The 13,829-nt window shown below is 41.6% G+C and overlaps 1 protein-coding gene across 1 annotated transcript in view; it reads left to right on the top strand.

The window, feature by feature from the left end:
* The window catches only part of adamts17 (ADAM metallopeptidase with thrombospondin type 1 motif, 17), a 151,127-nt gene that overhangs the window by 111,310 nt on the left and 25,988 nt on the right, over nt 1-13,829 (top strand). Inside the window, 1 exon segment of the mRNA XM_034127319.1 lies at nt 6,720-6,860. Coding sequence (XP_033983210.1) covers nt 6,720-6,860 — 141 coding nt within the window.

The following is a 13,829-nucleotide window of genomic DNA, read 5'->3' as shown; positions in this document are numbered from 1 at the left end:
TTACATTTCGTCTCGGCGAGTTATGTGAAGACGGGAGAGCTTGTTGGTCCCTCTGTACATTCACAGAGGGCCAGCTATAGTAACTCAATGAGAGAGTAATAGGCGCGTTCACACCAAGTACTTTTCCCACAGTAGTTCCTGAGAACTTTAGTTCATGAGAGTTCTTTTAGTTCTGACGAACTAAAGCAGATCGCGTTCACACCAAAATGAGTTCCTGGGGGTGGATTAGGCAAATGAGCCGCTGACGTCACTTCTTCTTCTTCTGCTTAGGTTTTCCTGGCAGGCTGCAAACAACTTCACGGCGAGTACAGTAGGTGGCGGTATGCACCTTAAAGTTGCAATCCGCCAAAAAACCGAGAGAAGAAGAAAAAAAACTTCCGCTTCCGCTGGATGCTTCTGTTTACCTTCCGACCTCAGACACGGTATGGAGTTGACGTTTTGGTGGTCGTGTTATACAGCTTCGTAACGGAGTTATTTAAGCCAATAACTCAGCCACAAATACAAATACAGATCGACCATTCAAATGCAATAGAAATGCTGAGTCGGAGGCGAAGGCGGTTAAGAAGCCTTAACAAAAGGATTAGACGACGAAATCACACACTATGGACATGTTTCGCCGTTGTACAGCCGAGGATGATGGCCGTTATCACGCCCAAAGAACAGCAATGGTACGTTCATTAAATCACATTAATACTATCTAATGTAGGATTTATGGAGTTATGTAGGGCTAATTTGTGTCTTTGTATGTGTTCCAGATATGCGAATACTACGGAACTCTGGGTGAACAATAGAACGTCGGCCTGGTGGGAGGTGGTGCCAACATGTGCAGTGGATCGAAGATTTCCGAATGTCCAAGGGCTCTTTTCAACTCCTCTGTATTCGCCTGGAAGCAACGTTGTGGAGAGGCATCTGAACAGCATGGAAATTGTAAATTGACAATAAAGCTGATATTTTGTACAGTGCATTTGGTTCTCTTTTATTTACCAGTCAACAGACACAATTACAATAGTGCAAAGATTAAATGTCAGTATCAAAACAGTACTCATACTGTATATTTGTATATTAATGAGTATATTATGTTAAATGTGTGTTAAAGACAATGGGATGAGGTTGAAAGCTCTTTAAAAAGCTTTTGTATACCATCTTTACTGTGATAAATACATACATGTTAAGCATGCACACCTGAAGAACTACGTTACACACACACAGGTTAGTCTGTGTACCGCTGCACTGCTGCTGGTTTAAACAAAGACAGTCATGATGCTAGTGCCGTGCATGTAGGTTCTCTTTTATTTATCAGCAGCAGATCAATAAGTGTCAGTAGTATCAAAACAATATAATAACAGTGGCAATATATATATAATCACAATAATACAAAATTAACTGTCACAGGTGTAGGCAATTTGGGGTGAAGTGTCTTGCCCAGGGACACAACGACATCCTGACTGCAGTGGGGTTTGAACCTGTGCTCCCCTGATCCGAACACCAACGCACCAGACCACTGCACCACACGCCTCCCAACAAGTCATTGTACAGTTTATCAACGACAAGTTTTTCTTAATTTTTGTATTGAAGGCCTGTTGGATTTAATCAGCTCGCTTTGCACTGCCAGAAGCCCAGCCAGAAAGGTATTTTGTTGCTCCACCTCGATTCCTGGGCCTTGTGTGAATGCGGCAGCCGTTCGTCGTGCATCTCCTTGGCATGCAGGTCCTCATTCTCCTTGCTGACCATGGCACGGCGGGCCATCGCCATGATGGTGTCAAGGAAGCTGTCATCGCGTGCCCACTTTCCTAAGGTGAAATATGCAAGATACAAGATCAGTTTAATCGCAACAACGACACAACATTGTCCAAATCTGTCTCTGCAGGCACACAACAGGAGGAACACAGGGAACACCTTTGATTTGACTATTAACATTTTAAATGGTGAAGGCACTAGCAATTGGGGGATGGAGGGCTCTCAGGACATGATAGGGAGGCGTGTGGCGCAGTGGATAAGTGCATTGGTGTTCGGATCAGGGGAGCACAGGTTCAAACCCCACTGCAGTCAGCATGTCGTTGTGTCCCTGAGACACTTCACCCCAAAGTGCTCCTGTGGGGATTGCCCACAGTATTGAGTATGTAAGCTTTGGATAAAAGCGTCTAACAAGTGACATGTTCAAAAAGCTTTTGAATATTGAATAACAAACCAATGTGGTTTACTTGTTATCCACAGTTTAGCTGCCAAATGTTTTTTAGCAATGCTTTTCTTTGTGCTCCACATATCTAAATGTATAAAGTGTGTTTTCACCTCCGTTCCCTCCTGTTTGCTGCAGTATGGCAGCAGCGGTCAGGATGGTAGTCCTGATGGTGTCCGCTGACCGGGCACAGGGTGTAGAGCTGCCTCCTCTCAGCGGGGGGGAACTGAACGTGGAAACTGTGTTTCTCTGAGGGATCCTCCATGTAGTCTGAGAAGCCTTCTGAGGAAACAAGGTCAAACTATTTAGGATAATACAAGGAACAATGTTTAGGCAGTAAATAGAATTTCAATTACATTTCTACTTCAATGTGCAACAATATTAGAACATCAGTCTTTGTGGCATGCAGGTAATCAACTGTTTAAGCTTTTACCATTAACATGTAGAATGAATGTTGCAAATTACTTGAAATTATTGCAACTACAATCTATTGTTTACCTCTATGCATTAGCCACAGAGGTAGCATTATGTCCAGCTAGCATGCTAATTGCTAACGTTATATTATCGTTTTATCCCGGAGGGGAAAACTAGTTTCTAATCCTGAGAGAAACACCTCGCCTGAAACACACGATTAGTGCCATGAGTTAGTGAAGCAAATTACAGAACATTGCACACTTATTCACAAGTCAAAACGTGTTCATAGCGGGCATGGATGAGAATAGCTAGCTAGCTAGATGTTATTAGCCAGCTTGGACCTAACGTTAGCAAGTTCTAGCATGGCTAGCTCGATCTACTGAGCAAATAAAAGTACATCTAAGACCAGTATTGTGCAGATTAAAACAGTGCAGTGCATGTATTTTATTTTACCTTGGTAGTCGTCCCGACATGACTTTGCCAGGTCTGCTAACTTTGCAGAGCCACAGAAACTGCATTCAGTAGAAGCTTCTGAATGTGGCGCTTCGCGTCCTCCGAGTCAATCGCCAGAAGCGCAGACACATCCTCATCCCCATCACTCCACCGCTCCAATTGATTTATTTAGTGTTGCTATAATAACTGCTTTCACAAAAGGAATCTCTTCGTGTGTGCTGCGAAGCGAGGAAATACAATGGCCGCTTACAACAAAAAATTCTGAGTCAAACGGGCGTGGTTTGCATTCCGCACAGCCAATCAGACGTAGGAACTACTTTCTCCCACAACAGGCCCTGCTCTCTAGCAGGGCCTGAAAAGCCGGTCTGAAGAACTAAGTTGAGCTACTTTAGTTCCTGGGGCTTTTTGGTGTGAACGCAAATATATCGTAGTTCTGATGAACTATTGTGGGAAAAGTACACCAAAGTACTCCGGTGTGAACGCACCTAATGTCAAATGACAGTACAATTGACCAATCATATCTTCCCTCTAAATGGGTGGGCTTTATTTTCGCGGACTTTATGACAAGTTCCGCCCGCTGTGAGGTTTATGCATGTGTATAAAGTGGTGCAGTGACGTGTCCTAAAACCCGGAAGTAAGCTGCGCATGGGTTCCCTCCACAAAAAAGCAATGGGATTTCTCCATAGGATTTTGGAAAATAGCTCGAAATAAGGTCTGTGGAAAACGAACCTGTTAATGCACGTTTTGTTCAGCCGGATCATATCCACATGTCTACCCTATTTTTATAATTTTCGAATCATAAATCTAATCGATAGATTTATGATTAGCATAAGTTCGTTCATGATGGCTCATGTCAGTGATAATGATGACATCGTTGCGAAATTATTAACCGAGTCATTTTCAAGATTGAGTTACAATGATAAACTGGAGTGGCAAAGGAGGTATTAAAGTCACGGCTCGCCACTGCTGCACACAGTCCCTCACTTGATCAGAGCATCCTCTTTAGCAGCGGTCTGTTGTATGTGTATACTCTGGATGTTCAAATTGACCAATCAGAATCAAATATTCAACTTAGCAGTGTAATAATAAAGGTGAACACTAGGGCTGTCCCGAATACCATTTTTTGGGCTCCGGATATTCGGTAGTAATCAGCAGCGAATATTCGGATATTCGGCGCGCTTCAACACGTGTATTTCGGTTTATTCAAGGCATTAATTTTGTTATTCTACAGTATTGTTGTTTTATAGTTATTTGTTAATGTAAATAACCCAATTTGTGTTCTTCAAAATTGAAAAGGATATTGTGTTTGTTACTTTCATTGCAGTTGTATATGTCTTAAGTGTGATTTGGCTTAGCTTCCTATTTTGTATGGACATGCTTTTATTTTGAAGGAGAGTTAGCGCTGTTGACAGGAAGTTGTTGTTCCTATGGAAACAACGTGACGGACAAAAGGAGCGGAGATTAACGGAGAAAAGTAATATCTACATATAAAGACGGAGAAAGTAAAGGATAACGTTTATGGTTAAGTGTTAGCACCCCCCGAAGAGACACAAGCTCTTACGTTGATATTGGAGATTTCAATAAATTCAATTTGGGAGGCGCAGTGCAGCGCGGCTGCCAAAAAAAAAGGAAAAAAAAGAATATCCAAATAACGAAATTGAAAACTGAATAGTGGGCCAACGACCAAATATTCGGATATTCAGATATTCGGGTACAGCCCTAGTGAACACATGAAGGTGTAATGGTGCTGCGCTATTTCAAATATTCTTCCTCTCGCCTCCACATGCTGCAAGGATCTCATGAAGGATATAATGATAATACCCAGCAGCTGTGGACAGCAGATACAGCAGGAATCAATAATAATTCAGTGTTTGCTGTTACAGATATCGAGGCCTGTCCTCAGAATCTGATATATTCCGTTTGCGTGTACTGTAGTGTGTGTAATTCTATATTGCATTCATTTGAACCAGAGTCTGCCCTGTCATTTATTAGTTTGTGAGCTCTGCCTGGAGTTCAGACAAGGTTGTTGTTTTTAATTTGCAAATGTAGGTCATGGCTTTGGGTGGAAACACACACACACACACACACTGCAAGAAATAATTGTAACATTGCCCAAGTGAATCCTTCCTCTGTTGCACAGATGCATTGTGGGTAAGAGCCCCTTCCTGTCAGAGATGCCTTCAGGCTGTGACTCTGGCTGCGTCTCACTTTGGTTATTTCTCATTTCCTCGCTCCTCGGTCCTCGGTATCACCGGAAGTTGATTTGTCTGCGCCATCTTGAGTAGCGTCCCAGTGGCCTTATTTGTGCCGGAGGACCGAGGATCGAGGAGCGATAACGGAGGAGCGATAGTCGAGGAACTACAGGACCATTCTCCGGTGAAATCCTCAGATACTCGCCCCGCCCCCTTACTGTGTATCGCTCACTGATTGGACGATGCAGCGCATGCACTGATCTGATGCTTCTTGACATGAGAGCAGTTTCCCAGCGGAGTGAAGAAAACACATGAAACTCACGGGACTCACTCCTCAGTTTATACTGTGTTTTGTTTCAATGAATGCATCATTCAGTTACAAATATGTGATATATCTGAACAACAAAGTGGTGAAAAATTATTTTATTCATTTATTGGAAACATTTTCATGATCGCTTTTTTCGTTTTACATTTTTATTTATTGTCATTTCCATTCAGTCAGTCATTAAGTGCTATTTAACATGTTAATTTGCTACATATCCACACAAACAAAGTGTGCAATCCAATGAATGTTAATCTAACTGGGTTTTGATAGATAACATATCTCTTTTTCTTCTCTGAATTATTTTATTTATTTTGTGCACTCGGAGTGGGAGTGGGTAGGGTGTGGTTTGGAATTGGGCCTACGTGTTACCGTGCTGCTGGTTGAAGGGAAGTCAGTGCACGGTGGCCGGGGTTCACTCATGTTGTGTGTGTGTGTGTGTGTGTGTGTGTGTGTGTGTGTGTGTGTGTGTGTGTGTGTGTGTGTGTGTGTGTGTGTGTGTGTGTGTGTGTGTGTGTGTGTGTGTGTGTGTGTGTGTGTGTGTGTGTGTGTGTGTGTGTGTGTGTGTGTGTGTGTGTGTGTACACTGTATCTGCATGCTTACAGTGTCTATGTTACTTTTGCACAGATCTCAAACGGAAATCATGATTTTCTGCAAACACACACCTCAGTCACAACTTGCATATAGTGATCATTTCGCAATATGTCGTTTTTATTCTGGGAAGTGTGTGGATCTACTTAAGATCTCTCATTGGCTGTCCAACAACATAATTACTGACCCCAACCATTTCCTGAACAGCGAATATGAATGTTTTCCATCAGATTGGAGGTACAGAGTCCCACGATTTAATAAAGTTAGACTGAAGCACTCCTTTATGCACCAGTCAATCATCAAATCAAATACAGAGCTAAATCCCAGATCTAGTGTTAGAGGGTCTTGAGCATGTTTCTCATCAGTGATCGTGATGCTATTTTAAATGTCTGTTCTTGTCTTAAATATTTGACCTTGTTGATGTTACAAATGGAGCTTCTGTGATTCAACAAAAATGTCAGACTCTAACTGAAAAGTGTTATCGTATCATATCATCGAAAAAGAATGTGTATTGAATAAATGATCCTAATCTTTAACCCAGTGTCAATGTATATCCACATCCCCTCCTCAGCATGGGGATGAGCCACGACGACGACCACGCCACCTGCACCGGTCACTCCCACATCATGTCTGGGGAGTGGGTGAAGGGCAGGAACCCCAGCGACCTGTCCTGGTCCTCCTGCAGCAGAGACGACCTGGAGAACTTCCTCAGGTGAGACACAGCTACAGGCACTACTTACTGACCAGTGGGGGAACATAAACACGTACGTTCACTCAGTTTCAAGTTCATTATTTCCAGTGTTGGGCAAGTTACTTTTAAAAAGTAACTAGTAATAGTTAAAGTTACAGCTCTCAAAAAAGTAACTAGTTACTTTATTAGTTACTAAATTATAAAAGTAACTAGTAACAAGTTACTTTACTTTACTTTAAAAATAATAACAATAAAAATACAAGTTTTTGTGTTGTTCTGTGGCACAGTAAGACGGTTGAGACGGTGGGGTCTTTGGCGACTAGTTTTATAGCCCCATGTACATTAGTTAGGTGCTTCAGGAGATTGGCATTGCTGTTATTCGATGTGGACAATGCTTTCTGTCCTGCACACAGTTTACATTTGACTGTAATATTTTTTGCGTCCTTTATCCCCACAAATTGAAAATAGTGGTTATATCGCCAAGTTGTAAATGCGCTGCTGCTCTCGCTGATACTTGCATCTGCCATTGTGTGTGTGTGTGCTGGTGGTGGGCGTTGCCGTGTATGTGTGTGTGTTAGCAAGTGTTTGTGTATTTTCCCCATAAGGCAAGACCCGCCCAACTCTGTCTCTGATTGGCTTACCCTGAAATGTTACCCCGCGTTAACCAATCATCACTCCTCTCTGGTCACTTTCACTTTTCCATGGTACTGTGAGAGGACATAACTGTATTCGCCTGTAAGTTACATCCGCAGGGAGATTCGGTTCAGTTGGATCACATAATGTAACGCAGTAACGCACCCATTTAAAGGGGACCTATCATGCAAAATGCACTTTTGTACGTCTTTTATACATGAATATGTGTCCCCGGTGTTCCAGGGAACTCACCAAGTGTCAGAAAACACAACCCTCTCTATTTTCCTCCATACCCTAATCTCTAAAAAAGGGGCTGCAACGGATCTGATACAGACTGATCCAGATTTGAACACTTCACTGACGTCACAGAAGTGGCGCTACGGCTATTGGGCCATCTCCACCTATCAGGGGAATGTGGGGTTGTGCCACGGCCGGCCATTGCCGCTCGAAAGCGCTGGAGACGCTGTAGTACATATGCCAGGCCTGTAAGTGGCGCTGTAGTCTGCCACAAAAGCAGCGAAGAAGACTTCCCGCCCATAGTTACCATGGTTACCCTTCTGTTTATTGTCCGCTGTGGATTTTTTTCTCCCTCCCCGAGGCAAGCGTTTGCTCCTGCTGCTTTAATTCAATGCAATCCCTCCCCGTCGAGGCAAGCACTGTAATTCTCTCCGTTTAGTCCACCAGCAGATGACAAACACCCACCTCTCCGCCTCTTCCAAGGAACGAGGGGACCGTGCGGCAGAGTTTCAGTTTCAGTTTCAACCCGGACAAAATTAGAAAAGTGCCGGTCAAAGGTCTTCTTTGTTATTTATTGAGCTTTAAAACAAATGAATAACGACTCTATATAGGCCTATAATAATATAATAAAACCATAGACTGTATATATAAATAAAACACGGAGGACGGAGATCTTTTTTTCTCCCCCTCTTGACTTGATCAGAGCACGGCTCCCCTCTCCTGCAGGGGGGCGTGGTCTCACAGAATCAGCCCCGTAGACAGCAAACAGCACATAGAGCGAAATGAGGCATGGCTAAAATGCATGATCTGTTTGGTATTTTGAAAACAGAAACGTATAAATATACCTTATATAGGTATGACCCTACAATATATCATTTAAATATAGCATGATATAGGGCTGTGCAATTAATCGTATTTTAATCGCAATTACGATTTTGGCCTGCCACAATTACGAAAACAACATAATCGGAAAAAACAATTATTTTGTTTTGCTTGGTTGTGACAGTGCACTGCAACATATTTGATCTAATTAATTTTGGTCTAATTTATCATATTTATATATGTTTAGTAGCTTGTGGAAGTGCGCTCCAAAATATTTGTTGATCTCGTTTATTGGTATTTATTATTTTGATATTATTTATTTAAAGGGGACCTATCATGCAAAATGCACTTTTGTACGTCTTTTATACATGAATATGTGTCCCCGGTGTTCCAGGGAACTCACCAAGTGTCAGAAAACACAACCCTCTCTCTTTTCCTCCATACCCAAATCTCTAAAAAAGGGGCTGCAACGGATCTGATAAAAACTGATCCAGATTTGAACACTGTCCTGACGTCAGGACAGTGGCGCTACGGCTATTGGGCCAACTCCACCAATCAGGAGGAGACAGCCACGGCCATTGCCGTTTGAAAGTGCTGGAGATGTTGTAGTACATATGCCAGGCCAGTAGATGGTGCTGTTCTCACAGAATTAGCCCTTGCAGAGCAGAGCTAAAAAAAAAGTGCAAATTGAGCGAAATGAGGCATGGCTAAAATGCATAATCTGTTTGGTATTTTGAAAACAGAAACGTATAAATATACCTTATATAGGTATGGCCCTACAATATATCATTTAAATATACCATGATAGGTCCACTTTAAATGTAAATATAAATGTATCATTTATTTTTGTATTGGTTTTTCAGTTGAATTATACGTTCAGGGTAATCAACAGTTAAAAAGATACTGTTCAAATTATTATTTGTATTTGTTTTAAAGTTCAATAAATGGATTTTTTCAAAGTCAATGAATAATCGTATTTTATAATCGTGATATCAATTATTGACCCAAATAATCGTGATTATGATTTTTGCCATAATCGCACAGCCCTAGCATGATAGGTCCACTTTAAATCACAGTAACTATAACGGCGTTACTGAATGGGAATAGGTAACTAGTAACGTTATTAGTTACCGCAAAAGGTAGTTGCGTTAAAGTAATGCGTTCGTTTGAAACGTGTTAGTCCCAACACTGATTATTTCAGATAAAACCTGTTAAGCCCCAAGCCTGTTTTTCAGGTCTCAGGCTCGAAAATGACATTTCCAGAACAAATGACCATAACTACACTTCTAAAAGGGGAAAATTAATAATCTTTTTTCTCAAAGTAATGATAAACCTGTGAGTTGGATGTAGAAAAGTCAATATAGATGTTTTTTATTTTAAAGAAAATTCAGATTGAACATAGTAAAAAACTGTAAATTATAGTGTCTGTCCAAAAATTATTTTGTACTTATAGTGAAAACTACCCTTGGATGATGGTAAGGTAGACTAAAAGCTTTAGGAATCCAAAGTACAACATATAATAAGTACCCTGTATCAAGATTGATGCAAAACAAGTTACATTTGACCTTTTTAGAGAAATTTTGCAAAAAAAAAAACACTTCTGGGGTCATTTGGGTGGATTTTCCATATCTCTGGCCCCCCTTGCTCGATTTTGATGGTTGACATCTCTTTCTAACCGTCAGAGCCAATGGAATCGAGGGAAAGTTCCCCATACACACACAGGTTACCAAATAAGGAGTGAGAGAGACGCGTAGAAAAACCGGAAGCTGCGCTAGCCTCTGGTGGCTGCCATTAGCAGCACATTTTTCTTCTCTGATTTTTGCATAAAAATTGAATTATGGATTATCAATAATTTTTTCAAAGTGACAGACACATTGGATTAACCTATGGATTAACCTTCAGCCGCGTTTTTTCTCGTTTTAATGCCATTGAACACGACTTTTGATCAGAATAACAGCTAAAGTGAGCATATCTCCGTGTTTTGCTACCTAAAGCTACGTCGTGTGTTGTCTGTATTTGCTTCCCCTGTCACGAGTTCAGATCGCTCAGTGATGATCCTTATATTTCTATAATCTGTGGAATCTCAGGATGTTATCTAAGCTTGTTTGTGCAGATCCAATACGTATATCGATCGGTATAGCTAGAGTTCTGTGCTAACGGCCTTAATATTTTTTTGCCCGTGGCTAATTCAGAGGCTCAGCGTTAGCTCAGTTAGCTAAGTTTCTTCCCGTTACATAGATATGAAACATTCATAGTTTATTACATTTTAAGAAGCCCTCAGACACTTTTGCTTGCAGATGTTGTATAGAAGTGGCAAAGGGGGCAACAGGTCATGGTGGTGGGCTGTTACAGACCCCCCTCAGCTGTCAAGGACTCCTTGTCTTCACTAGCACATCTTTTATTGCAACTTGACTCCAAGGAAATAGTGCTACTTGGAGATTTTAACTGGGACTGGTTAACTGCAGTATCAGAGGATTTAAAAAACCTTTGTATCTCTTTAAATGTTACTCAGATTGTTGACAGTCCTACTCGCCCTAACATTAAGTCCCCTAATAAATCCTCCCTAATTGATCGCATTCCAACTATATGTTATGCTACGGACAAAATTCGTATTATTATTTAGTGGAAATGTTGATACAGCATTCCAACTATATGTTATGCTACGGACAAAATTCTTATTATTATTATTCCATCCAATTATTTTGTCCGTCTTCTCCTCCCACATTCAACATCGCAGAAACTCCGTTCAAACATCAAAACGTTCAGCTCGGTCGGGAATCGATGGCTATTACTTTTATCATTCATAACTTTCATAATTCCAGAGATACATCCCATAATTCATCCAATTTTTAACATGGAAGTCAATGGAGACATTCTTCAGACTTCAACAAATCTTCATGCGACTTCAACTGCTAACTGTTCATTCATACTTTCACTCAGAAACCTCATTCTAACTTTAAAATGTTACACATCTTTCTGACATTATTCGTGTAACACAACTTTTAAATCTTATTCTTACTTTTAGAGATATTAAACATTGTTCAGACCTTGTTAAAGAGGTTTTCTTCCAATTTTAACATTAACTAGAGTGCGTGATGTCACAGCTAGAGGGTAGGAAATCTTGAAATTTGCCTTCATATATTTTTTTAAAACTGCCATAATTCTCAAAACAAAATAATTCCTACATTCCTGAGACATAATCTTTCATGAGAAACGTAGGAAAACATCTCGTAGCTGTAAGTCCAATGGACACGGTCCGATCGTCCCCCAAACTTCGCTTGTATATCACCGGTCCAGCCCTCAACAGCTCTACGTCAATTATGGGGTTTCTTCAAATGCCGTTGCCATGGTAACACAAGGCTCGCCATGAAACACGGTTTTCTCATAACTTCAGTGAAAATGCTCCAAACAGCCCAAAACTTCACAGGTTTGGTAACGATGCAGCCATCAACGCATCTAACCGTATTATGGGGTGTCATCAAATGCCATTGCCATGGCGACAGACCACTCGCCATTAAGCACGATGTCGCTGTAAGTCCAATGGACACGGTCCGATCGTCCCCCAATCTTCACTTGTATATCACCGGTCCATGCCTCAACAGCTCTACGCCAAATCTGAGATCTCACCATATGCCGTTTCCATGGAAACGCATCCCTCGCCATAAAAGACGATGTCGCTATAACTCCTATGAAAATGTTCAAAAAGTGCTCAAACTTCACATGTGTGCTAACAGTCCAGCCGTGAAGACATCTACGGGACATGCCGTTGCCATGGCAACACAATGCCCGCCATGAAACACGGTTTTCTCATAACTTCAGTGAAAATGCTCCAAATGGCCCAAAACTTCACAGGTTTGGTAACGATGCAGCCATCAACGCATCTAAGCTTATTATGGGATGTCATCAAATGCCGTTGGCATGGCGACAGATCATTCACCATCAAGTTAGTTCAAAGGTTTGCAGTTCAAATATTCTGCTGCTTTTCCAAGCCTTTTTACTCTCTTTTCTTCTCTCATCACACATTCAAGCCCCCAGTGTTCATGTATCATTTCAATCTAAATTCTTCACTTTCTTCTTACACATTACATTTCAGCATAGCAGTTTAGCGTCAGATTTTCAGCATAAAGCATTCCCACTAGCAATTTCTTCAGGAATTGCATTCTCTAGTTCTAACTAATGTTCCCTATAAATACTCATCTGTGGGAGTATTTGCGAATGATGTGAGTGACCACTGTGTTGTAGCCACAATTAGGGACACTAATGGCGCGTTTCCACTACAGCGCGGAGCACGGTTTAAGAGGGCTGTGACGTCAGCGGCCCGTTTTTGGTTGCGTTTCCACTTGGCCTAGTACCGGCCGGCGGGTCCTAATTCACAGTTTTTCAGGTCTAGGGGCCAGAGACAACGAGGCTGAGTCGGGCTGAGTATGCTAAACTAGAGAGAGAATCGCTGGCAAGGGGGCTACAACTACAACAAGATGGACATATTTGACCGTGATTTAATTGTAATACACGTTTCAAAATGATGCCGAAGTAACAACATACTGATACCGGTTAGTAAAAACCATGAATTAATGCTTTGACAAGTCTGCAGACAGACGGCAGGCGAAAAACCTTTTAAAATGCGTGTTTTCTAAATGGAGATTGGCTAAGCTAACGCAGTATATGCTCCGACCGTCCACACTCACAACAACGGCCTATACAGACATAAATAAAGCAGCGACTGTACTCGCCATGACACAGGCAGTCTGTGGTTTGTACTTGTTTAACTTTTGTCTACTTTCTGAACAAATATGAGGAGCTGTGAGCTTGAGTGCTAACAGCTAACGGCTGATGTTGTTTTTCTGGGGTTCTCATTGAAGATGACGTCACGGCTCCGCCTACACTGCGTTACTATAGATACTACCCCAGTTCCTAAACTGTAATGGAAATGCGCCATAAAGTGAGTCAGTCCTAACGAGGCCTAGCCATACCGAGCGAGGCCGAGCGAGGCCGAGCGAGGCCGTGTAGTGGAAATGCGCCATAAGGTCCAAAAGGTTAAACCTTGTATTATTATTAAGAGAGACATAAAACATTTTGTGGAGCAGGGTTTTGTTCATGATCTGTTTGGGTTTGATTGGGGAAAAATCGATCTGTGTGCTGATGTAGAAACTGCATGGTCTTATTTTTATCTTGGTTTTATGGAGATCATTGATAGACATGCACCCCTGCGTAAATTTAGAGTAAAGGGACGAGACAATCCTTGGTTTTCTGCTGAACTGTCTAGTCTCCTGCATGAGAGAAACAAGGCCTGCAATATTC

The sequence above is a fragment of the Trematomus bernacchii genome, unplaced genomic scaffold (assembly GCF_902827165.1).
Source record: "Trematomus bernacchii unplaced genomic scaffold, fTreBer1.1, whole genome shotgun sequence".
NCBI lineage: Eukaryota > Metazoa > Chordata > Actinopteri > Perciformes > Nototheniidae > Trematomus > Trematomus bernacchii.
The sequence above is the reverse complement of the archived record's forward strand: the minus strand, read 5'-3'. Positions and strand labels throughout refer to the sequence as shown.